The sequence below is a fragment of the Lodderomyces beijingensis genome, assembly GCF_963989305.1.
Source record: "Lodderomyces beijingensis strain CBS 14171 genome assembly, chromosome: 8".
Lineage (NCBI taxonomy): Eukaryota > Fungi > Ascomycota > Pichiomycetes > Serinales > Debaryomycetaceae > Lodderomyces > Lodderomyces beijingensis.
In genome coordinates, this window is record NC_089977.1 from 534,392 (window position 1) to 557,234 (window position 22,843).

Genomic DNA, 22,843 nt, shown 5'->3' on the forward strand with positions numbered 1-22,843 from the left:
AATGGGTTTTCCATGTTGGTTTCCTTACAAGTCGCAGCTATCCCGTGCGGTCCTAAGGGAGGTCTATCGTTTGTCTATCAGGAAAGTCTATGTACAAAAAATCTACATGTGGAGAAAAAAGCCCTATGTATCGAACCTAAAGTCCAATCTTCTGTTTCCTTCGTCCTTGGTGTTTTCTCTGTAATCGTTCCGGTCCTCCTCGGACATGGCGTTCCATATCTTGTCTCTGGTCTTGTTTCTCCACACGTAGTACCCTTTGGCGAGCACCAAGATGGGTATCAAGATCAAAGTGAGCACAAACAACTGCATATTGCCTCTGTGGTACTGTGGCTTGTCGTCTTCTCTATAGATGAAATTGGCAACGATACTTCCGAGCTGGACAAACATGTTGTACACTGCCGAGCAAATTGACCTTGTTCTGACCGAGTTGGAGTTTCTCGAGACCCATGAGACACAAATGGCGTGGATGTATGGTTGGCCCATGTACAAAGTGTTCAACACCCAGGTTGACCATATCTGTTTGCCGGAGCCCGACCACCAGCGAATGACTCCCATGATTGGAGTAGCATAGATTGGGGCAATTAGGCAGACCAATGCCCTTTCATTCACTCGCTCCGAGAGCCAGGTGATGGCTAGAAGGAAAATGATGTGGATCACCGCCTGCGGTATCGTCAACAAGTTGGTGTTGAACACGTTGAAGCCCAATTGTCTGTTGATCAAGCCAAAGTAGGCGGTGAAAGTGCTCTGTCCAATGTATGCCACAAGACCAATGGCGTATATTGGCCACAAGTCGTAGTCGGTGAGGCATTTCCACAACATTCTTGGCGAGATGGCCTGTCTGTTGTGCATGGATCCCTTTGACGGGTCGTCCCTCAAGACACGGTTCACGACAATCTTTTCCTCTCTGTCGGTGAACCAACCCTTTGGGTTGTACCAGGTCTTTGTCTGGACAGCGCTGGGGACCATCAAGAACCACGAGGCAATGCCGATAGCCAAAGTGAACCCGCCTTCGATCAAGAACAAAAACTGCCAGCCGTGCCAGCCCCAGGTTCTGAGTCGCAAGATACCAAACGCGAGCAACGATGTGGCGATCTGCACCAAACTAAGCGTGGTCCAGAACCACGACAATCGAACGGGTAACTCTTTACTTGTAAAGAAATAACTCAACCACAACACCAAGTCCGCGATGAAACCCCCTTCCAAGGCGCCAATCAACGCACGAGTAGCGTAAAATGACGCCTTGCCCGACAATGCAGCCTGGCTCATTGCCACAATTGACCACGCGCAAATCTGGATGGGGATAAAGATATCAGGACCTAGGGCCTTGGAAATCAACTGCGACGGAATCTCAGCACCCAAAAAGCAGACATAAAATATCGTATTCCCGGTATTATAATCATCCGTCGTCAAATGTAAATCCTTAAGCATGTTGTCAGTCACTGCCTGCGCCAAATTTCCTCGATCAACTTGCAAACCCATAAACATGAGACATGCAGCAAGGGCAACGCGGAAATTCAACTTCCAGACAACCTTCTTCTCTTCTTCCTCTGTCCACGTGAAATGCGGGTCAAAGGCAACATAACTTTCATACTTTGAACTGGAGTAGATCTCCCGATAGAACTCCTCGACTTTCGGATCCAAGAAGGGGTTCTTTTCCAACTGGTTCGACTCCTCCGAGGTGCCCGAGTCGACCTTGCTGATAAAGACGCGGGACTCGTTCTTCAACGGCGTAGCGCTGTCGTTCGAGGTCAATGAAGCGTCACCTCTTGAAGCACTGTTTGCACCCATCTGCCACTGGTTATAATTATTTCCTAGACCAGTTTATAATTAACTTCCGTTTTATTTTTCTTGGAAATGAAAGTCTTGGGCCATCGACAGGGACGACAAGTTGATATTTAAACGTTGCCGCTATTGCACTGTGGTTCTAGCGCATCGCAACCTCCACGGGTCGGAAACTTGAACAATAGCGACCCCCCAACCGCCTCGCATCCCCCCAACGTCTGCAAAAACTAGCAAAAAACTGATAGCAAAGTGCCCCACTTGTCTCAATCGATATACCAGGCATGCGAGCAGTCAAAGGGGGAGTCAAACTGTGGTTGTTGCATCTACTTCCAGAGAGTAAAAAAAATGCGTGAAGAAATTAATAATTATGTCAAGTGTGGCTGCAAAACGTCATTTGGCGATAACCAATTGCACCAGGGAGTCAATTTAACCGGGGCAATTCTACGATATCACGTTTCACGCCAAACAAAAAAATAACACACACCCACACCAAAGGTGAGACTTGATTGATTGCTGGGGGGAGGGTTTCGTGCTTATCAGTGGAGGGTGGACAAGCTTCTTGCAAAGAGGTTTAGTCTACTCTCGTGAAAATTACGAAAAGCTTAAGCTATTACAGCCAGATTGGGGGTCGCTCGATGGAGATAAGATATTGGGGTCCCCCCTTAGCTAGCACCCCACTATCTTGAGGACAATTAGCTAGTTGTGCGTTCATAGATAAAGTCTCAAAATTTGAAAAATCGTCGCGAGATTGCGTCTTGTGGCTGTCTTTTATTTTCGGCATGGTTTGGTGAGAAATGGCTGCAAAAAGGGTCAAATGGAGGTTGAAAGCTGAGAATAAACCCCGGGCGTGGAGATGTGGTCCTCGCATCCTAAATTTAGTCGTCCTTTTCCATCTGTATATGTATATTTTGTATTTCTAGCTGTGGACTCTGAAGTCTCATCTTCTGTTACCTTCGTCAGTGGTGTTAATTCTTTCGTCTTCAGTCATGGCATTCCATTTTTCGTCCCTCTTTTTTGTTTCTCCACATATTGTACACAGCAGAACATATTGACCTTGTGCTGACTGAGCCGGAGTTTCTCGAGACCCATGAGACACAGATGGCGTGGATGTATGGCTGACCCAAAGATAATGTGATCTACACCCACGTTTCCCATATTTGTTTACCTGAATCACGGCCATGATTAGAGCAGCGTAAATTGGCGCAATTAAGCAGACCAATGCAAAGAAAAGAAGCTCAGGAAAACGCTGGGCTAGTTAAAGCACGAAAATCGTCGAAAGCGGACAACCTTCGGCAAGGATACAAGTTTATTTTTCTTGTCATGGCTCCGGTCAGAACTCTGGCTTTACTTCACTCAAGCATGTTCGAAGATGGCTGGATTGGTGGATATTGCAGTAGGCGAGGTCTGGTTGTAGAATTTTGCAGCAATTGGGAAATTGCGAATTCTGGTGGCGGTTTCGAAACAACTAAACAAAAAAGAATTGATACATAGAAAAATGTGCAACCTCCGCCCCCCCCCAATCCTTCTGGTGTGGCTGCAAAACGATATTCTTCCTCCCCCCCCCCCAAAAAAAAAAAAATGCAGGCTGCAAACACATTTGTACATCACAATACAACAAAAGACGATGTAGATATGCGAGCTCTTTATCTAAAACCTTCGGCATCTCCTGCTCAGCCTTTGATCCCGTGAGGCGTTGTTTTCATCGAGATAGATCTCACGCGGACAAGTTTTCAAATGCCGAAAAACGAGGGAAAAGTAACCATTACTGATCCTTCTTTCCGGCATGTTTAGTGGAACCGAAACCGCCGAAATCCAAGTTATCCCCATCCCCCAATTTTTTCAAAATGAGAAGATGTGGAGTGAGATTTGGCGGGTCGGCATTTCTTCCCAGCACGATCACGTGAGAGAGTTATCCGGGGGTGCAGCACGTGACCTTTGAAAATTTGAAACCTCGCAGCAGTCACTACGCACATTTGAGCTTCAATCAAGAGGCGGTTGAATCTAGACAAGTGGGAATGCATTACGAGCTTTCCTCTCCCTCCAACCCCCATGATTCTTCTGCATTCACGCCTTCAGTATCAAAGTACGTCCCTGAGTGCTAGCAAACCACACTTGTATAAAAATTTACCACGAGTAAATCAAGGCGGCGGCCAAGTAGTGGGGGCTAGAACTTGTTCAGACAATAGGCTCAAACCGTAGCTATCCTGGAGTAACAGCGGAGAGGGTGCGGCCCGATAAACAGCAAACCTTATCAAGGCCTATGTTACTACACATGCATACTCTGTGTTTCGACGCAAATTGAGTTCCTTATCTCACATTTTCTTTTCATTGTAATGACCCTGAATACCACAAGTCTCAGGTGACCGGGATGGACTCGCAAATAAGAGTATCATGCAGCGTCAAGCAAACCTGTTCCTGTGGTGTCAATCAGGACCGAACCGAGTAAACGATATCAGAGTTGCAAAAGCACGGTTCAATTTTTTTTGGGAAAATCCACAATAATTCAGTTTATCCCCTTCAAGTAGGAGATCTACCCTGTGCCCTTTGCTTGGGTATGGGATGTAGCCAACGAATCAAGGGTCTTCTTGGGATGCCGACGCTCCCCTGGCTTGGTTGCAATTTTTTTTTTTTTTGACCACAACCATACGGGTCAATCACCCGGCAACAGAAGCAACAACAACGGTACCTAATCTTGATAGGAAGTAAGCTACACTCTAAGCAAGAACCACCTCAGCTTCACCTTTACGTCTGGTGACTCTCTTTTCAAAAAGAATCGACCTTCTTCTTACCTTCGCCAGACTTGCTACTAGCTTGCCCTTGGCGGAAGAGGAAAAAAAGCACCAGAAAAACAACCGAACGCGATACGACTAAGCGGATATTTGAACATCTCTACCACCAACCAAGAGGCTTTTCCAAATAATGTCTTTCGAACAAGCTCCAGATCAGAAGCAGCCGCAGCGTTCCAACCCCACCATCGATCCCGACCAAAGCGTCCAAGACGATCTCATGGATCTCGATCCGTCGCTGACGCCAGCCGCTCAAAAACAGCCGCAGCAAGAAGACGACCCCATCGCGAAAATCGCCGAAATCGAGCTTTTGCCAGAGCTATATAGTCTCCTATTCGATATCACAAACGGCAACAAACAAGCCAAGGACTTTGACAAGTACGTGGGCGCGTTGCGGTTGAAGTTGGCCAAGTTGAAGAGCTCCATCCAGGAAATCGAGGGGCTTGATGAATCTCCCGAGACAACTAAAGCAAAAATCCATCGGCTACGAGAGAACAATTTGCAGAAGAGGCTCTTGTTGGATCTGTTTAGGCGTAGAGTAGACGAGTCCTTATAGGCAAGAAAAAAGGAAGTAGCCGGTTCCATTGTGGTTGTTCTCATGATGATGGAGGTTTGCACCGACTTGGAACCGAGCGTCATGGAAGGGGCGAAATAAAAAAAAAAAGAAACCGAGAGAGTTTTCTGAGCGCAACTTTGTTCAAGGGCATTATTCAACTTTTTTGTTTTTATTTTCACACCATGAATCTCAATCAGTTTAAACCCTCGTGGGAGACAATCAGACAGACGCCAGCGTTGACTGCTGGGTTGGTGGTGTTCACCTTGTTCTTATGTGTGGTGAGAAATACCTTTGGCGTGGAGTTTTCCAGTGTTGTGCTTTACCCGAGGTCACCACTTGAATTGAACTTGAATGCACTTTCACTTTACTGCTTGTTCCACGTCAACTACTTCCACTGGCTCGTTAACATGGTGGCGCTCGTTACTCCGTTGGCGTTGTATGAAAGGAGACACGGCACGGTTTACACGGGGATCACCTTGAATTTGTTGACGGTGGTGGCCGCATTGCAATACTGCGTCCTCGGGTTGGTGTTGTACCCAGACACGGGAGTCATTGGGCTCTCGGGGATCATTTTCTCGTTTATGAGCTACATGGCGTACCAGGAGCACAAGTACAAGCCCGTCGTGGAGACTTTCCATGTCGCCGGCCGGGAATTCAAGCTCTACACCTTGGCGGTCCCCGTGATTGCCGCGTTTGTTTGCTTGGTGTTGGTCCCTGGAAGCTCCTTCTTTGGCCACTTGGCTGGCATCTCCACCGGCTATTTGTTGGGCATGGGCTACATTCAAAAATTGTTCCCGCCTTCGAGCGTGATCTTGAAGATTGAGCAATGGGTTGCCCCGGGCATCAGTTTGTTGGGACCACTTGTCACCTACCATAGAGAAGAAGATGCTACCAACGTCAGAAGTGTCCAATACACTCCGCTATTCTCCCAGGACGTGGAGTCGTCTGGTGTTTCTAGAGACGCTCCACCTACTTCGCGGTCCTCCTCCTACGTGAGCGAAACTAGAATCTTGGGTCAAGCATAAAATTCAAATAACCCCGTTTCTTGTCCACCGGTGTCATTGTATAGATTAATTCTGATGTGTCCAAAAAACACAGCAACAAGCAATAAAGAAAAAAAAAAAACAAAGATTAATAGAAACCCTTCTCTTGCTGAGTCTCTAACCTGGCTAATTGACGTAGCGGACGTGGTTATGGCGGTGGTGATGGTGTTGGCGGTAATGGTGGCAGGAGTCACCCGCACCCTCAACAACCAAAGAAAACGAACTTAAAGTCACCAGAGTGGAATTTTTTTGGGCGGTGACAAAAACATCCCACTAACCACTGGGACAGCACCAGAGCCAGGCACCCCGTTCTATACACACACACTCTGATTACCCCTTCCCTGGTAGATGTCCAGTCAATAGGCATTAGCAGAGCAGGTCATATTTTCTATTTCTAGATCATGGGAGCGAAAATCGTCACGAATGAAGACGACAGGCATACAAGTCAACTGCACGCACTGCGGAGTAACGAAGCACCACTGGGATCAGCGTCGAATCAAAACGAGGCAAAACAAAGGAAACGGCGAATCAGACATAAGAACAAGGCCCAGGGCTCGCTGAAGAAGAAACTGGCGGACTCTAATCCAGATGCTGCGCAACGACTAGAGTGTCAACAACAACAACCGCAGCCAACCGGGATCACGACGCAGCAAGAGCATGAGCATGAGCATGAGCACGACTTTGACCAACCGATAGCACCAGCGCATTTGGAACCTGCCAACCGCGCGTATACTTCCCCGAGAAAAGAGGCCATCTTGCGATATAAGCTGAGCGACTTGGAGCCAACGCCTGACCTTCGAGAGCACCTCAAGCCTCGCAATGAAAACTCGCCCGAGACTCAACTCAAAGTGCAAGGACCCTCATATATCAACATGGAAGGCAAGGTGACTCTCTTCAAGTTTGAGTCGCTGAAAATCTTGGAATTGGCTAGCCAGAATAAAGAAACCGGGTCATTGTTGGCCCACGGAGAATTTGAGATTTTCCAACTACACAATGGCGACGTCACCTACTTGTCGTGCGGAGGAAAGCTGTTTATATACCCGCTACTACCCAAGATACGGATCTTGAGGATCAGCTTCAATCACTTTTTGCTACCGTTGTTGAACCCGGAAAGGTACTGGAAGATTTTCATTCACAGTGACGCCGAGAGCATTCTTGATGTTTTGGAAGGCACATTCAAGTGGAATGTGCAGTATTTGAACATCAGCAGCGAGAAAACCGACGAAAAGTCGCCTCAGGAGAAGCTAAGCCCCGGTCTTGGAGTGTTTGCCGATGAACGCATCAATGCTCGGCCGCACGAGCTCTCTAGTCCCAATGACTTTCCAGATGTGATAGATACCACTATCCCAGATTCACCGCCATCGGCACCGATCTCGCCTACCCAGATCCACAGTGTTCCTCAATTAGCATTGTCTCCATCGCACCAGCGGAGGTATGCCTTTGAGCAGAACCAAATCAAGAAACAAGCGTCTTTGCAGTCGCTTTCGACCAATGTCGCCTGCCTCGATTTGAACGCGCAACCGTCTCCACACCAGGTTAAACCAAGAAGATATGAAAACCCGTATGAGACTCCAACGTCTTTTGTTCGCACCCTCCACGAGCAGCCTGCCGCAGTGGCAGCACGCACGAGCCAGAATTTCCATGTACCAATTACACGCATAGATGAAAAATCGGAAAGTTCCATGGACTCGCTCTTGGATGAGTTTGAGCAAAATGTGCAGTCTGCCAAGCCGGCATCCACTGTTTACCATTCGAGACCAGTGTCGAGACAGCAATCGGTGGCTTCGATCCACCACCAGGTGCCGACTTATTCGCGCGGCAAGTACTTTCACGCGCAAATCGACAAGGACGATGATGATGGCGAGATTCGTCATTTCCCCAGTTTAAGCGAATACAACCGCAATAGTTGTGTGGGCAACAACAATAACGGACACGCGCTGCGGCCCGTGATGAGCCGACGCTCTTCGCGCAGTGATTTGTACGCCGATGAAAGCGGCTGGATGGAGCCCAACTTGGACCAAAACACCCACCATCATCCACTCTCGCGGACAAACACTTCGAGGTTGCCCAAATCCGTGTCCAACTATAGTATCAACACTTCTGTGTCTACAAGTTACAATTTGGGAAGCATTTACAAGTCGGTGATTGGCCAACGCAACGAGCGGTATGCGCAACTGTTGAGAAACGGCCATCATCACGACGATACGAGGGCATCAGTCAAGTCAATGTCGAGGATCCCCTCGGCGCAGCAGGTGCCGCGCAGACAGAGCATCTACATGCGTGCCGATCGATCGACCATGTCTATGAATGGCTCGGCACCAGTCAATCACAGAGACAAGGATGTCAAGAGAGATGTCAAGCTTGACTCGAGGGAGATCTACCGCTTGCTCAGCGAAAAGCTGACCACTTCTTCAAATGTCAAAACGGAGAGCACGCAGCATCGAAACCACTCCCCTGCTTCTTCTCATCATCATGCTCCTCCTCCCAGGAGTGCAAGTTTCGCCTCACGATTTTTTGGCTGGTAATGGGGAAACGGAAAAAGATAAAAGAAAAAATGAAAAATTTAAAAAAGAATCTTTTATTTCAATACCATCACCAACTTCTTCAACTTCAACTTCAACCTCAACTTCATCATCATCATCATCATCAACAACAACAACGCTTATTTATTAATTTATGTACAAAACTGGTTTTGTTATGAGTTTTTTCCCTCTATGTATGCGTTTGATTTTTTCTCGGTACTCATTTCATCAAAAAATTTATATATATATAATCTCTCTTTTTCTTGCTCTCTTGCTCTCTCCTTACAAGACAGCAGGGGCGCCTGGCACGGGGTTACCGTTGGCGTCGATCAAACCCTGTTGCATCAACATCAATTGTTCGTTACCCGCGGCTTCAAACTGCAAACCCAAGCCCAATCTCGACGATCTCTTGAACTGGTCAATCTCGCCGCTGAACAAGACGCTGACGGTAGGCAAGATTCTCTTTTCCAAAAAGGCGCTGATTTTGCCTCTCGAGTCCAACTGGCCTCTAAACACGGCGGTTCTGTATTCGTACTTGGCTCCAATGGTGGTGGTTCCCTCGATGACGGGCTCAAAGCCAACGCCCATCAAAGGGTCAGGGACTTGTTTCATGGTGGCGGCGATTTGGGTTTCGACGCCAGCTTCGACTTTATCGCTGACTTTTTTCCAAAAGGAAGCAACTAAGGAACCTTGAGCTTGCAATTGCGCGGACGCGATCCACTTGCCATTGTTGTTGTAGCGGGCCACGTACGAGACTGCGGTATCGGGCGGACTCAAGGGTTGCATAGAGTACATTGCTTCCAAACCAAGGGCGAATTTCGGAGTCAAACTTTGCAAAAGCGAAGCCACGGCCACCCCTGAAAAGCCGCCGTAAAGGAAGGAAGGGTTCAAGGTTTTCAAGTTGATGGAAAAGTCGTTTGCCTGGTAGTCTTGCTCCAATTGGACCATGGGTGGCTGGCGCTCGAGTATTTGCAACGTGAGCTTGGAGATGTTGTGCTTGTCCCAACCATAGTTGATTCTACCGCTAAAGCTCTTGTCGTCACAAATGTTACCTTGGAAAAACAAGTCTTCCGAGGCATACAAGGCGCTGAATGCATAGGGGGGCAAGTCGGAGCCAATACTCAAGGTGTGGGACGTCTGGAACGCAGGCGAGATGGAAAAGGCCTTGTTCAAGTCTGCTCTCAACCCGGTGAAGAAATACTGGTTCAAAAACACATCTCTGCTGACCTCCTTGTTCAAGTTCTCAATGGTGCCCGGGTTGATCAACCCCAAGTTCTTGCGGTGCTCACTTATCGTGATGTAGACATCGTTGAGGTATGAAAAGACTGGGTTTGACGACCAGAGACTATTGGATTTGGGTGGTTGCTGGGTCACACTGGGCAAAGTTGGCACGGCGAGCTTGCTGAGGTCTGCTATTGGCACTGGTGCCGAAACCGTCTCTTTCGCTTCCACGGACATGTCGATACAATCTCGAGTTGCTACTTGTTTAGGACCAAAAAAACGTCTAGCCAAGGGAGGGGGATAAGCGTTGGAAGTACTTGCTTGTAGTTCTCTTCTATAGCAGGGTAGTAGATCTCCACCCTCTTTGAAATCTTCCCTTCTGGCTGCTGTTGAAAAAATTTGACTGAAAGAGTTTTTGGCGCTTTCGCACGAACACCGTTGCCAGAAAGGCAGCACTTTTGGCAACAAGACAACGCCACCATCAAACACCACGGTCAAAGACAGCCATGGAGACAAGAGATGGGTCAAGAAGTGGTTATTGCATGTCGCTACGGTCTGCAGAAAGGTATGTTACAGCGCAGCATGGATTTGCCGCCCCCCGTGCCGGTTTTGGAGAAGCAACATGTGAGGTAACACACGAGGTCTACGAGGGGGGGCCTCCAACTCAATTGATGTGGTGTTGAAAGCAACAAGCCCCAATTCCCCTCCATTCCCCCCTGCTATGAAGTTTGGTTCCACTCGAGACTGATCTCCCTCGTTGTTTTCACTAGAGATGACTCGTCCCTATCGGAACCGCTCTTCTTTTCTTCTTTTTGGCTGCCCAGAAGACACACGGCTGCAGTGGCAGCTACAGGCCGCTGGAATTGCTCTGGATGGAACAGTCTCTGAAGTGGGCTCGGATTGTGCAACACGAGGGACGAGCAATTGCGATTCCATTTGACACCGGAGGAGATTGAAGTTTTGGAGGCGTCGCTTTTCCTCCACTCTTGCCGGATCAGGTCGTCGATGAAGAAGGCCACTGTCGTCAACCGATTGTGCGCGGGATGGAGCTCCATTTCAACCCCAAGAAAATGGCTTCTGAGTAGGAGAAGTTGCTGAAGAATGGGCTTGGAGCAAGCACGCCATCACGCAGCTCCATTTCAACCCCAGGAAAATGGCTACTGAGTAGGAGAAGTTGATGAAGAATGGGCTTGGAGCAAGCACGCCAGCAAGAGTATGATGGCGATATCGAGTTTATATTGCGCGGTTGTGGACTGGTAGTGACGAAGATCCTGGTGTCTAGCGTACTTTCTCTCTGTTGTTTGGTCGGTGCAACTTCGCAGCTCAACCGACCGAGAATCTGGAAATAACATCGGAGCGGAGCGAAGAGAAAGGGGGCGGGGGGTGGGTTGTAGAACTCCACGATTGCCAGAGACCCATCAACTTACAAAGCAGCAAATATATATCCCATTGGATACCCGCCCCCCAAGCCCATCATATTCCTACTCATACACTGGTACACTGGTTTACACACTCATCCACCCAGGTAGACACCTTCCGCAGTCGATTCCGTCAGCCCCAGCCCAATTGAGTTCCGCTTTGAAAACAAAAAATATGACGTCGATTGTCAATGGATCCTCAACTATTCCCTTGATTGCAGGCTCCGAGGAGCTTTTGAAAGACGCTTTGAATTTCTACATCAATGTCCTTGGGCTAGTTGAGCATTCCCGAGATGGCAACACCGTGTACTTGTGCAACGATGGAGTTGAAACGGTGATCGAATTGACGTTGGATAAAGCCAGGGGCTTCAGCAAGCACGACATTGGCAAAAGAAAAGAAGAGATCTTGTCGAAATTGGGTATTGTCGACTGGAGGTCACTTGATAGTTCCTACGTCTTGAAAGCCGACAACTTGGTTGATACAATTGACAATTTGAAGTTTTACGGCTACACTTTGCAAATCACCCCAAATGAATTGTACCCCAATGAGGCCTACTGTGTTGACCCCTTGGGGTATATAATTGGATTCACCGCGTGCGACGAACCGTTAACTTTAGCTCCACCAGTTCAAAAAGCCAATGCCACTTTCGGTTCAAGCAAAATGGACTCGACTTTGATGTCAACCACAGCAACGTTATCCAACAAGAATTATGTCGACTCGGAGTCTCTTGCTGAAAAATTGAGACCTAGAAGAAACATTGCAGTGATGACCTCGGGAGGCGATGCGCCAGGAATGAATGCCGCAGTAAGGGCAGTCGTGAGAGCTGCAATCTTTAGAGGATGCAAGGCGTTTGCCATCAGAGAAGGCTACGAAGGGTTGGTTCGAGGCGGAGAAAAATACATCACGGAAATGAAATGGCAAGATGTTCGAGGGTTCTTGAGCGAAGGTGGCACGAATATCGGAACGGCAAGATGCATGGAATTCAAGGAAAGGAGCGGAAGATTGAAAGGGTGCCTCAACATGGTCAAAGCTGGCATCGACGGATTGATTGTATGTGGTGGTGACGGGTCATTGACTGGTGCAGACTTGTTCAGAAAAGAATGGCCTTTGTTGATTGCAGAATTGAAAGAACAAAAGCAGATTAGCCACGAGCAGTACGAACGACACAAGAACCTCTACATTTGCGGTATGGTTGGATCCATCGACAACGATATGGCAACCACAGACTCCACCATTGGATGCTATTCCGCATTGGATAGAATCTGCCGTGCCGTCGACTACATTGACGCTACCGCCAACTCCCATAGCCGTGCGTTTGTTGTTGAAGTAATGGGCAGGCATTGTGGATGGTTGGCGTTAATGGCTGGTATTGCCACTAGTGCCGATTACATCTTGATCCCTGAAAAACCCGCTTCTTCCCAGGATTGGCAGGACCAAATGACAAAGATTGTGAAAAACCACAGAAGCAAGGGCAAGAGAAAGACTATCGTTATTGTTGCCGAAGGCGCAATCACAATTGACTTGAAGCCCATTAGTGCTGAGGATGTCAAGAATGTGTTGGTGGAAAGACTCGGGTGCGACACCAGAATAACGACGTTGGGCCATGTGCAAAGAGGCGGAACGGCAGTTGCCTTTGACAGGACCATCGCCACCTTGCAAGGAGTCGAAGCAGTCAAGGCCGTCTTGGAATTGACCCCAGATACTCCATCGCCTTTAATTGCCATTGACGAAAACAAGATTCGCCGCAAGCCATTGGTGGAGGCCGTCGAGATCACCAAATCCGTTGCTGCTGCCATTGGTGAAAAGGATTTCGAAAAAGCCATGTCCTTGAGAGACTCCGAGTTCAAAGAGCACATGCGCAATTTCATCGCCATGAATAGTGCTTGCCACGATGAGCCAACTTTGCCCGTTGAAAAGAGGAAAAAAATTGCGATAATCAACATTGGAGCTCCCGCGGGTGGCATGAACTCCGCCACCTACGCTATGGCTACCTATTGCATGTCTCGAGGCCACACCCCTTATGCCATCCATAACGGGTTTGCCGGTTTGGCAAGACACGAGTCTGTGAAATCGATCAACTGGATCGACATTGAAGGATGGAACAGTGTTGGTGGTTCCGATATTGGTACAAACAGACAGCTCCCGTCCGACTCCGATATTGGAATGATTGCCCTTTATTTCGAAAAATACCAATTTGACGGATTGGTGATTGTGGGCGGATTCGAGGCCTTTATCTCTTTGGACCAATTGGAAAAGGCCAGACTGATGTACCCTGCATTTAGAATCCCCATGGTGTTGATTCCTGCAACGATTTCAAACAATGTGCCAGGAACCGAATATTCGTTGGGTGCCGACACATGTCTCAACTCCTTGATGGACTATTGCGACATCATTAAGCAATCTGCATCGGCCACGAGAGGTCGAGCTTTTGTTATCGAAGTGCAAGGTGGCAATTCCGGTTACATTGCAACTTTTGCAGGAATGATTGCCGGTGCACAAGTCTCGTATGTACCCGAAGAGGGAATCCATTTGGAGCAATTGGAGATGGACATTAGCTCGCTCCGGGAAGGGTTTGCCGTGGAAAAGAGCTTGACCAAGACCGGTAAGTTGATCATCAAATCCTCCAATGCCTCAGCCGTCTTGACACCGGATGTCCTTGCCGACATCATCAACACCGAGAGCAAAGGCGAGTTTGACACCAAGACCGCCATCCCGGGTCATGTCCAGCAAGGTGGCTTGCCTTCACCCATTGATAGAACCAGAGCCGATAGATTTGCTATTCGGGCGGTGCAATTTATCGAGGAGCATGCCGACTTGATGGAGCCGGCAAGGTACGAGCTTGATTTCCCGCTGGACGAGCCCAAATACAGCAATACCGCTAGTGTGCTTTGCGTGAGATCGTCGCATTTGAAGTTCACTTCGATTAGAAGGTTGTATGATTTCGAGACTGAGTTGACAAAGAGAATGCCAAAGAAGGTATTTTGGAACGAGATCAGAACTACTGCTGATGACTTAGTGGGGAGAACAAGGCTCCAGACACTGGATAAGCTGTACTAAAGAAAAAAAAGGAAAAAAAAATAGAGACAAAAATTTTTGATGTAAGTAGACAGAACTCTGGAAAGCCTTTGAAACAGACAGTTAGATATAATCTGGTGCCGCGGAGATCTCTTGCTTGAGAATCATGGATATTTCTGCGTGTGGAAGGGATTAGAATCGCCATTTCCTGGACCTCCTACATCAACTAAGCACTCTTAACTCTGGTGTGGGTTCACCTTTTCAAAGTTTGAGGGGCATTTTATCAGAAGAGATTGCAGCTCTCGGGATCTTGAGCAAAACTCAGCTCGACAGGAGTATCTGTACGAAAGTGAGTTGCCTTAGCGAGTGCTCAGAAGTAGGAAGCATCAAACATAAAGGTGGTTTCTATTCTTTTCAAGGCGAAGAGAGAGGATCGTGAAAAATTCGATAGACTCGGCTTTACGTGAAAATATACCAAATGATCAATCTCAAGCGTACGTCAAACCTCAACCAATCACTTTCGGGTTAAGCCACGTCGTTACTAACGAAACTAACCCACCGCGAAACCAGAAGTGAAGAAGGAAATCGCGTCATGTAAAAACACCCAAGAACTCAACGCATTGCTCCATGCATACAGCCACCACGACGTCTTCAACCCATCATCATCATCATCATCGAGCAGCACCGCGAATCTCAAGCCGTCGTACATCAAGAAGAAAGAATCGGAGGAACTTAATCAAGTCCAAGCATGGATACAAAGCAAGCGGAACGAGTTGAGTCACGTGCAGTTTGAATTTCAAGGCGAGCCGCAACCTCCGCAATTCTCCACCCCCACGAGCACCATCACCGTGGCTCCGTCGTTCGAGAGTAATGGGGTATCGGTAGTGGACACGAGACGAGAGCTCCGGGGTGATCATGTTCACGTAGCGAGGTTTCGAGGGAGCGTGATGCATCTCGCGTGCAAATCCGCCAATTTGTCGCATGGCGAACGTTGCATCGTGCGGGTTAACTGCTCGGGCCCCGTGTTGGTTCAGAATGTCGCCAGGTGCATTTTGGTCTTATCGTGCCATCAAGCTCGCTTGCATCACGTGTGCGATTGTGTTGTGGTTGTTTTGAGTGGGAAAGGAGGGATCATTGTTGAGAATTGCAAGCGGTTGAAAGTGAACGCGGGTGTTAAAGTTGAGGATTTCAATCATCCGCTGCGCGACCCGGGGTTTCACATCTTGAGCGAGGTGGAGGTTGGGGTAGTGGTTGCGTTGGAGGACGTGACGGGTGTGGATGCCTTGTGTAGATGAGATATTTAACGTGATCAAGTTTGGAATCCACTCGTCCTATCCATCGTCGGGGGAGGTACGCCGGAGGCAAGGAGGAGGGAGGAACCCAAATGGTCTTTTGGTTTCGCAACGTGTTGGACTCGGCGCAATTGTCCAACGTGAAGCATCGCGTTATCTTGAAAGTTGCGACCTACCCCAGCGTCGAATCCATCACGAACGTCGCTTCCCGTCGTCTCCATCCACACCATGAGCCACCAAATTCGCAACCGGACGACACGCGAGTTTTTTCCACACGGTCAGCATCGGAGCAAATCCCGCTGATACTCATCGTACATATACCCCGGATCAAAGAGGAGCTTAATCGAGGCCTGAGTTCGACGTATGCTCGCGAGGACATCGGCTTTGCGCGTGCGGTTGTACTTGCTGCATGCGTTGATCCACCCTTTGCACTTGTTTGCGAGATTGATGATTGCGCTCCTCCGCTCGATACATTGTGGATGTGGAGTTTGCTCTAGCGCGGGGAGCGAGTGGCGTTCTTGTCGAGTGTTTACTTCATCTGATTTCGTCACTGATTTGAGCTTCCACTTGATGTTTCGAGGTTCTGCGAGATGACGTGGTTTCTTCGCTGGCACGTTATCCAGATGAGACTCGGATGCTTCGACTCGTTGCACTTTGACCCGTGGCTGCACATTCTCTTTATTTACATCGCTCTGCACGATTGAATCTAATGATAATGTGGCATTTGCGCCGTTGCAATTTCGTTGAAGCGCCGGGTGAATTGAAACTGACCTAGCTGCTCGTTGCGTCATTACCTGTGTCAATTGAGTTGCCTCTTTCCTCTTTACCAATGAAGTTGGTGAACCAAGATACGAAAACATTGTAATGCGGAGTCGAGGTGACTCACCTAGATCTAGATCTACATCTCAACTAACCTTACATCTCTGTAGAATGCATTTATAAATATATACACAACCATCAATCAATCAAAGATAACATCTTCGGTGAACTTGTCCACGCACAACTTGATCAGCTCAAGCGTGGCCGGTTTCTCAATCACATAGTCAAAGCACTGCATCAGCCGCGCCTCCTCAGGGTGGCCCGTCACCGCCACCACGGGTGTATCCGAGTTCTTGCCCGTGGTATACTTGATCAACTTGACAGCGTCAACAGCGTCGACTTTTGCCAATCGAAGCGCCGTCAAAATCAAGTCGAACTTGACTTGGCTCGTGGCGCGCTTGATCAACTCTTCCCCATCCGAGACGGAGACAATGATGCAGTTGGCTTTTTCCAACATCTTGACGATCTGGTGGCGCACTAGCGGGATGGGCTCGCAGTAGAGCACGTCGATCTCGCGGTGGATCGAGGAGATGGCGGGGTCCGACATGCGTGAGCTCTCGCGGCGGCGCTGCACGCGAAGGAGCGCGCTCGATCGGTTGGCTTCTTCTGAGTCGGACGAGTTGGGCGAGGAAAAGTCGCGGAAGTGCGACAGGCTCGAGATGCCGGCGGTGTTGGGGTTGGAGTAGGAGAAATTGAATGAGGCTGGGTTGGAGCCATGCGAAGACGAGAAGCTCACGGGCTTGCTTAGGGTTTGGATGTAGGGGGAGCTAGCTGAGCGTTGGTGGTACATTGGCGTTGACGCGTTAGGCGAGTCTTGGTTGATTTCGTCGCCCAGCGAATAGGTGCTTACTGTAGATGGTATTCGTTCGTGTCTCGGTGGATGCGGAGCCAAGGGAGTAGTAGTGGTAGTACTGGTGGTAGTACTAGTGCTACTCGTTGTTTGAGGGTCTAGGTTTTTATGCGGTGAGGATGATCTGTAATTGGGGTTTGCTGGTGATCCCAATGCAGCCGATGGCGAGATGGGCCTCTTGAAAGGGCTCAAGTTCATTGATGCACTACCGGGATTATTACTATTATTAGTATTGTTGTTGGGCCCAAGGTTGAATGAAAAGCCTCTCGAGCGGAGAATGGGGGTGCCCTCCAGCGACGACGACGAAAAACTATTCCTGTGCTCCAAGTGTTCGCTCTTGAGTCGATTAATCACGTCCTTGTTTTGCTTCTCCAACACAGCGAGGTTCCTGAAATGGAACAGGCCAAACTCGCCGCTGGGCTCGCTCAATTTGCTCGATCGTCGCTCTTTCTTTGAACCCGAGGAGTGGGTGCTTGGTGGAAGTTGCAACGAGTTAATGGACTCTCTCCTGCTCTGGTTTGTGTCGGTGGCTTTATCTTCATCCGATGAGGAATCCTCTTTGGGGAACTGCGCAAGTGCAGCTCCACGCAAGTCAAAGTATTCGGTCAGCTCGGGATCATCCAGACTGGGGACAAATGGCGCTGGCTCTTCGAAAAGCGTATCCCAATTCAAATGTTTGAAAAATGCATGGTTTTTAATCTCATCGGCACCTTTTGACCCTAGCCTCTTTTCCGGGTCCAACGTCAATAACCGTTTGATCAAATCCTTGCCGTCGGGAGTACAAAACTTTAAATCTTCCTCTGGAGGGAGCTCTGGCCATTCGATTTCTCCCAGCAAGATGTTGTCAAACACTTGTTGCGGCGTGTCGGCATGGAACGGAGGGTAGCCGTAAAGAAACTCAAACAAGATGCATCCAATCGACCACCAATCGGAAGCTTCACTTTGCCCCACACCTTGAATGGTCTCTGGAGCAAGATAATCAGGGGTGCCCACGAATTTCTTGATCTCGTTATTGCTTCCCACACCGCCATGCTCCAATTTCGGATCGTACAAGACATAGTTTGTCACTGAATTGCTCGAACTTTCGTCGTCAGCAATGGCAAACGACGACTCCGAGGCAGTTCTCGGGATTATCGGTTGGAGCAACGGCGAGTCCAGGCCCGAGTTTGATCGCATGCTCGTTCTATGTTTGTTGCTCGGTGTTGGTTGACTTAAGCTTTCCAATTGAGACAAGGTCGGCGACATTGTAGGCGTCATGGAGCCCGAATGGTGATGATGCTGCTGGTTCATTTTGACATGTTCCAACGTAGGCGACAAGGTGAAGGGCGTTCCAGAACTGTGTCTTTTCTGCGGCACGTGTGTTGGCACTGGCAGATCATCGCCTGCGCCTGCGCCTGCTCCAGCACCACCCGAAACACTTCCACTTCCACTGCCAAACATGCTTCTAAATAACTCAATGCTCTGCTCATTGATCGAGCTTTTCCTATGCTGCGCCTGTCTTCCCACCACCCCGAGCCGCGAAAGTCCAAAGTCCGTCAACTTCAAATGCCCTCGTTGATCAATGAGGATATTATCAGGTTTCAAATCTCGATGGATGATGCCCCGGCTATGCAAGTCGTGAACGCCGACAATGATCTCAGCTATGTAGCGCGGGGACCAGTCTAGCCCCACCACACCCAAGGTCTTTATCAAGTTGCCGCAGTCTCCTCCATTCAAATACTCCATCACCAAGTATAGAAAGTCCTTTGATTGGAAGCTGCTGTACAACTGCGCCACGTAGGGCGAATCCGATTGTCTCATCATTACCGCGCGTTCAGATTTGACATTGAGTACTTGGTTCTTGGCAATCATATCTCTTTTCCGAAGACACTTGATGGCGACATAGTCTCCCGTGAGTTTCCGCTTGGCTAGAAATACCGAGCCAAACGCACCTTTACTAATTGGTTTGATCACGTCGTAGTCCTTGATGCCCGAGGTTTTTGGAGGTGGCTGTTGAGTAGAGACAAGCAAGGGCGAGAGCGGAGGTCGGTTAATGCTGCTCTTTTGGCTCGAAGTGGCCGAAGTCTGCGATTGCGTGCGACTATGCGGGCCACCGGTGCTGCCCGTGTCCAAGGACAATTTGGTGATTCTCTTGTCGCTCAAGCTGCCGGTGCCGCAAGTGATGGATTCAACCATGGGTGAAGACATGGGCGACGGTTTGGCGGCGTTGTTTCTGTGCAACGACGTGAGGTGGGACTTTTCGGGAACTATCGAGGCCGGTGATACTTGGCGTTTGGGAGAGGAGAAATTGGTGTTGTGTTCCGCGGATCTCCTCAACCCTTCAAGATTTTGGATGGTTTCGAGCATTTCGCGCGAGTTGTTTTTACTCGAAGGATGCCCTTCCTTCGAGCTCACTCGTGACTTGTTGTGACCGGACAGTAACGACGGCGACGCGCTGTACTCCTTGGTGTCCTTTAGCAATAGGTCCTGCGGAGTGATGACGCTTTCCAGCGCAGTTTCGGAGAAAAAGTCAATGGGGCTTTTGCTTCGCGACGGCTTGGGGGCAACCATGAGGGGTGGTGTCTGAAGCTGCTGCAAGGAAAGCGACGGCGATCTAGAACGCAAGTTTTGCTGAAGCGGTGCTCCCATGGGCGCCATGAGGCCCGCATTGCCCGCATTGCCCGCGTTGCCCGCGTTGCCCGTGGTGCCCGTGGTGCCCTGGATAGGTGGCGACGCTACTCTTTCTTGGAAATCAATAGGGGTACAGCTTCTAGACAACTTGATGGCAGTCTGGTCTCGAATCTTCTCCACGGTATCGCGGACTGTTTCCAACACAAGCTCGTCAACTTCTTTCTTGATCTTTTCCAGATACTGCAACACGGACACCAACCTCGACAACGTTTCCAACTTGTCATTGATAAACGACTTTGTATCTTCAATCAACTGCTTGATTGCGAGATCAGACGAGTCGATATTTGCAGGGTTCATCACGATGCTCAAGTACTTTTCCGAGTTGGGCGAAAATGCAATCAAGTGGGATTTATCCGAGCCATCATCATCATTTTCATTTTCTTCTTCACCGTCTGCATTGTTGGATTTCTTTCTATTTGAAGGCGGGTTGATCGAGAGCGCATCATCACAAAGCTCTCTTAGTCTCTGCAAGGTGCCAAATGGGAATTTCTTGGAATAGACCAAGCTCTTGTTTCTCGCCTTGAAGTTCTTGGTCAACACCTTGTTCGCCAACCGAGGCGAAGATGTCTCTGACACCTGAGGTAGCGGGATCCCCTTGTACTCGGCGATGATGCTGGGGGCGCCGCTGCTGGAACTGTTTTCATCGTCCGACGAGCTTGGAGAGAAAGATGAATGCGGTGATGACGACGACAGGGCGTGGCCCGGTGCAGGCAGCTGTGACAGCGGAGAGCTGGGCAAAGGCAGTTGCAGAGCCAGTTGCAGCTGAAAAGACAGCGTCTGGAGAGCCAAGCTCTCGCTGATTTTCGCAATCAAGTCGCGCTGCTCCAAGATTGCATCCTGGCACTGAGTAAGGTTTTCGTCTTGTCGGTGTTCAATGATGCACAAATCGGAATGCTTTTCGATAAACCACGCGGGGAAGAAGCGCTCGCATATCCTGCAGAGCACCGTGATTGGCTGGGGCACGTTTTCCTCCTCGGTGATGCCCGTGTTTTTCAAATTCATCAAGTATCCTTCAAAGATTTCCGAGCCAAAGCCAAGCAAGTCAATCAAGGCGCTGGGCATGGTGAGGTCCAAGTCAATCTGCACACGCGGGCGCATGGTCCACATCGAGTGGGTAGGTACTTTTGTCTTGGCGTCGTGGATAAGGATGCCCTGGGCCTCCAATTCGATAAACTCGCCGTCGTTGGACAAGGTCGACGACACGGGGCTAGAGACTTGGTCTTGGTGCCTGCCCCTTGTTCTAGGCTCGATTTTTTCGGGCGTGGGGATGTAGTCCTCGACGGGGGAAAAGGCTTCCTCAACATCCTCGGCCGGTTTGTTCTTGCCATTCTCGGTCGCGACAACGTCTTGGATATCTCCCAACACTTCATCGCCTTGCGGACCGTACCGGGTGTGGTTTGTCGCAGTCAAAAAGCTGACTTTGTAGCTCGCGTCGTCCGCCACCATTGAGTCGATGGCCTGGTTGAACACTTTGAAATCTTCGTCGCTGTTGCCGATGATGATCTTCGATATCGGCCCATTTACGATTTTGGCGATGCTTGTCCCCACAATGTATTCCCAGTTCTGGGAGAGGTAGCGGATGTTTCCGTCCAAGTCCAACTCCATGACAATGGTGGGGTTGTTCAGCGAGGCCAACCGTAGGTCGATATGCTCTTCGATGTGGTCATAGGTTGTCGCCGGAGGCGGTGACGTCGATTTCTTTGGTTGTGCAATCGACTCGTTGGAGCTCTCGGGGGCCTTTTGTATCGTGAACGGTTTTGGCCGTTCAAGTTCGTGCTGCGACGTGTCTTGCACATCGAGCTGTGGAGTCGTAACCTGGGGTGGATCTTGCAACGGAGACTTCAACATTCGTGGCCGTTCTTCAACATGGCCTTGAACAGCGGCCTCTGGCGAGTTGTCCTTTGTAACCTGTTGAGGAGAAATCGACCTGTCTAGTTTGGGTGCATGTCGACAAGACTGGTTTTGAAACACGGACTCATCGAATATGTTGCTTTGGCTATGGGTGGTGGGCTCCTCTTTCTTATCTGACATTTGTTCAATCGGAGAAAGGAAGAAAATCAAAAAAAGGGGTGGTGGATTTCAAATTGAGGATAAAAAAAAGCAGTCAACTATCCCTTATCTAAGCATTCTTTCGAGTATATAGACGAGTAGGTCTAATGCTGCCAAGATGATTCAATTGAAAGACAGGCAGGAGAGGGGGGGGGGGGGGGGGGGGTTGGGGTTTTTTTTGAACGAGTCCTGTTGTTGAAAGTGGGGGTGAGTTTATGTTGTAATGTTTTTGGTCGACTTTTGATAGTGAGTGCTTACTGGTAATCAACGAGAGAGAGAGGGAGAAATACACCACTTTGGCGGGAGAGCGATATACCCCCCCCCCCCTCCCGGGAATGAAACAACCAATTGAGTAACGGGTAATCAGAGGAACAAGGGTAGATTTCAGACTGGGCTCTGGTAAAAAAAGAATTCTATGTATATTGAAAGAAAGTGAAAATAAAAAAACTGAATGTATAAGAAAAAGCGGGAAAAAAAAAATGTAGGGTGTCTTCACACAACCGGATATGAAGTTGGAGTGTTACCGGTACCGATTCCAAATCCATATTCAAGACTCATTCCTTTTTTTTTCGAATTCTGCCATGTTATGATATGTTATTTTGCTTTTATGGGTTTGTTTGTTCTAGTAAAACCTGTTGACGTGAGGTAATCTTGTTTTGCTTTAGTTGAATATGTCATAAGCGTCATAAAATTCGAGATATATCTTTTCAAGTTGGATTTCAAGATATAAAACAGTTTGCCTTGCATCTTCTTAGTTGGATAACAAGATGCAAGTCATTTTCCGTTGGGGAAAATCGGTGTAGTAGTGTTTGGCGAACC

The 22,843-nt window shown here is 48.9% G+C and overlaps 9 protein-coding genes across 9 annotated transcripts; 5 read left to right on the forward strand and 4 right to left on the reverse strand. All coding sequences in view use genetic code 12, as the record gives it.

The window, feature by feature from the left end:
• Positions 1 to 123: 123 nt before the first annotated feature.
• Positions 124 to 1,788, reverse strand: LODBEIA_P59640 (uncharacterized protein; the record flags this gene model as incomplete). The annotated part of the gene is made up of 1 exon (XM_066976354.1): positions 124 to 1,788. The coding sequence occupies one exon, from the start codon at positions 1,786 to 1,788 to the stop codon at positions 124 to 126; it is 1,665 nt and encodes a 554-aa protein (XP_066832902.1).
• Positions 1,789 to 4,701: 2,913 nt separating this feature from the next.
• LODBEIA_P59650 (uncharacterized protein) lies at positions 4,702 to 5,124 on the forward strand (the record flags this gene model as incomplete). The annotated part of the gene is made up of 1 exon (XM_066976355.1): positions 4,702 to 5,124. One exon carries the CDS (start codon positions 4,702 to 4,704, stop codon positions 5,122 to 5,124), a length of 423 nt encoding a protein of 140 aa, XP_066832903.1.
• Positions 5,125 to 5,306: 182 nt separating this feature from the next.
• Positions 5,307 to 6,149, forward strand: LODBEIA_P59660 (uncharacterized protein; the record flags this gene model as incomplete). Its single annotated transcript, XM_066976356.1, has 1 exon — positions 5,307 to 6,149. The coding sequence occupies one exon, from the start codon at positions 5,307 to 5,309 to the stop codon at positions 6,147 to 6,149; it is 843 nt and encodes a 280-aa protein (XP_066832904.1).
• A 419-nt stretch (positions 6,150 to 6,568) lies between these two features.
• LODBEIA_P59670 (uncharacterized protein) lies at positions 6,569 to 8,692 on the forward strand (the record flags this gene model as incomplete). Its single annotated transcript, XM_066976357.1, has 1 exon — positions 6,569 to 8,692. The coding sequence occupies one exon, from the start codon at positions 6,569 to 6,571 to the stop codon at positions 8,690 to 8,692; it is 2,124 nt and encodes a 707-aa protein (XP_066832905.1).
• A 279-nt stretch (positions 8,693 to 8,971) lies between these two features.
• On the reverse strand, positions 8,972 to 10,147 carry LODBEIA_P59680 (uncharacterized protein; the record flags this gene model as incomplete). The annotated part of the gene is made up of 1 exon (XM_066976358.1): positions 8,972 to 10,147. One exon carries the CDS (start codon positions 10,145 to 10,147, stop codon positions 8,972 to 8,974), a length of 1,176 nt encoding a protein of 391 aa, XP_066832906.1.
• Positions 10,148 to 11,503: 1,356 nt separating this feature from the next.
• On the forward strand, positions 11,504 to 14,386 carry LODBEIA_P59690 (uncharacterized protein; the record flags this gene model as incomplete). The annotated part of the gene is made up of 1 exon (XM_066976359.1): positions 11,504 to 14,386. One exon carries the CDS (start codon positions 11,504 to 11,506, stop codon positions 14,384 to 14,386), a length of 2,883 nt encoding a protein of 960 aa, XP_066832907.1.
• Positions 14,387 to 14,822: 436 nt separating this feature from the next.
• LODBEIA_P59700 (uncharacterized protein) lies at positions 14,823 to 15,639 on the forward strand (the record flags this gene model as incomplete). The annotated part of the gene is made up of 2 exons (XM_066976361.1): positions 14,823 to 14,838; positions 14,915 to 15,639. The coding sequence occupies 2 exons, from the start codon at positions 14,823 to 14,825 to the stop codon at positions 15,637 to 15,639; spliced, it is 741 nt and encodes a 246-aa protein (XP_066832908.1).
• A 275-nt stretch (positions 15,640 to 15,914) lies between these two features.
• Positions 15,915 to 16,427, reverse strand: LODBEIA_P59710 (uncharacterized protein; the record flags this gene model as incomplete). Its single annotated transcript, XM_066976362.1, has 1 exon — positions 15,915 to 16,427. One exon carries the CDS (start codon positions 16,425 to 16,427, stop codon positions 15,915 to 15,917), a length of 513 nt encoding a protein of 170 aa, XP_066832909.1.
• Positions 16,428 to 16,597: 170 nt separating this feature from the next.
• LODBEIA_P59720 (uncharacterized protein) lies at positions 16,598 to 22,006 on the reverse strand (the record flags this gene model as incomplete). The annotated part of the gene is made up of 1 exon (XM_066976363.1): positions 16,598 to 22,006. The coding sequence occupies one exon, from the start codon at positions 22,004 to 22,006 to the stop codon at positions 16,598 to 16,600; it is 5,409 nt and encodes a 1,802-aa protein (XP_066832910.1).
• Positions 22,007 to 22,843: the final 837 nt, after the last annotated feature.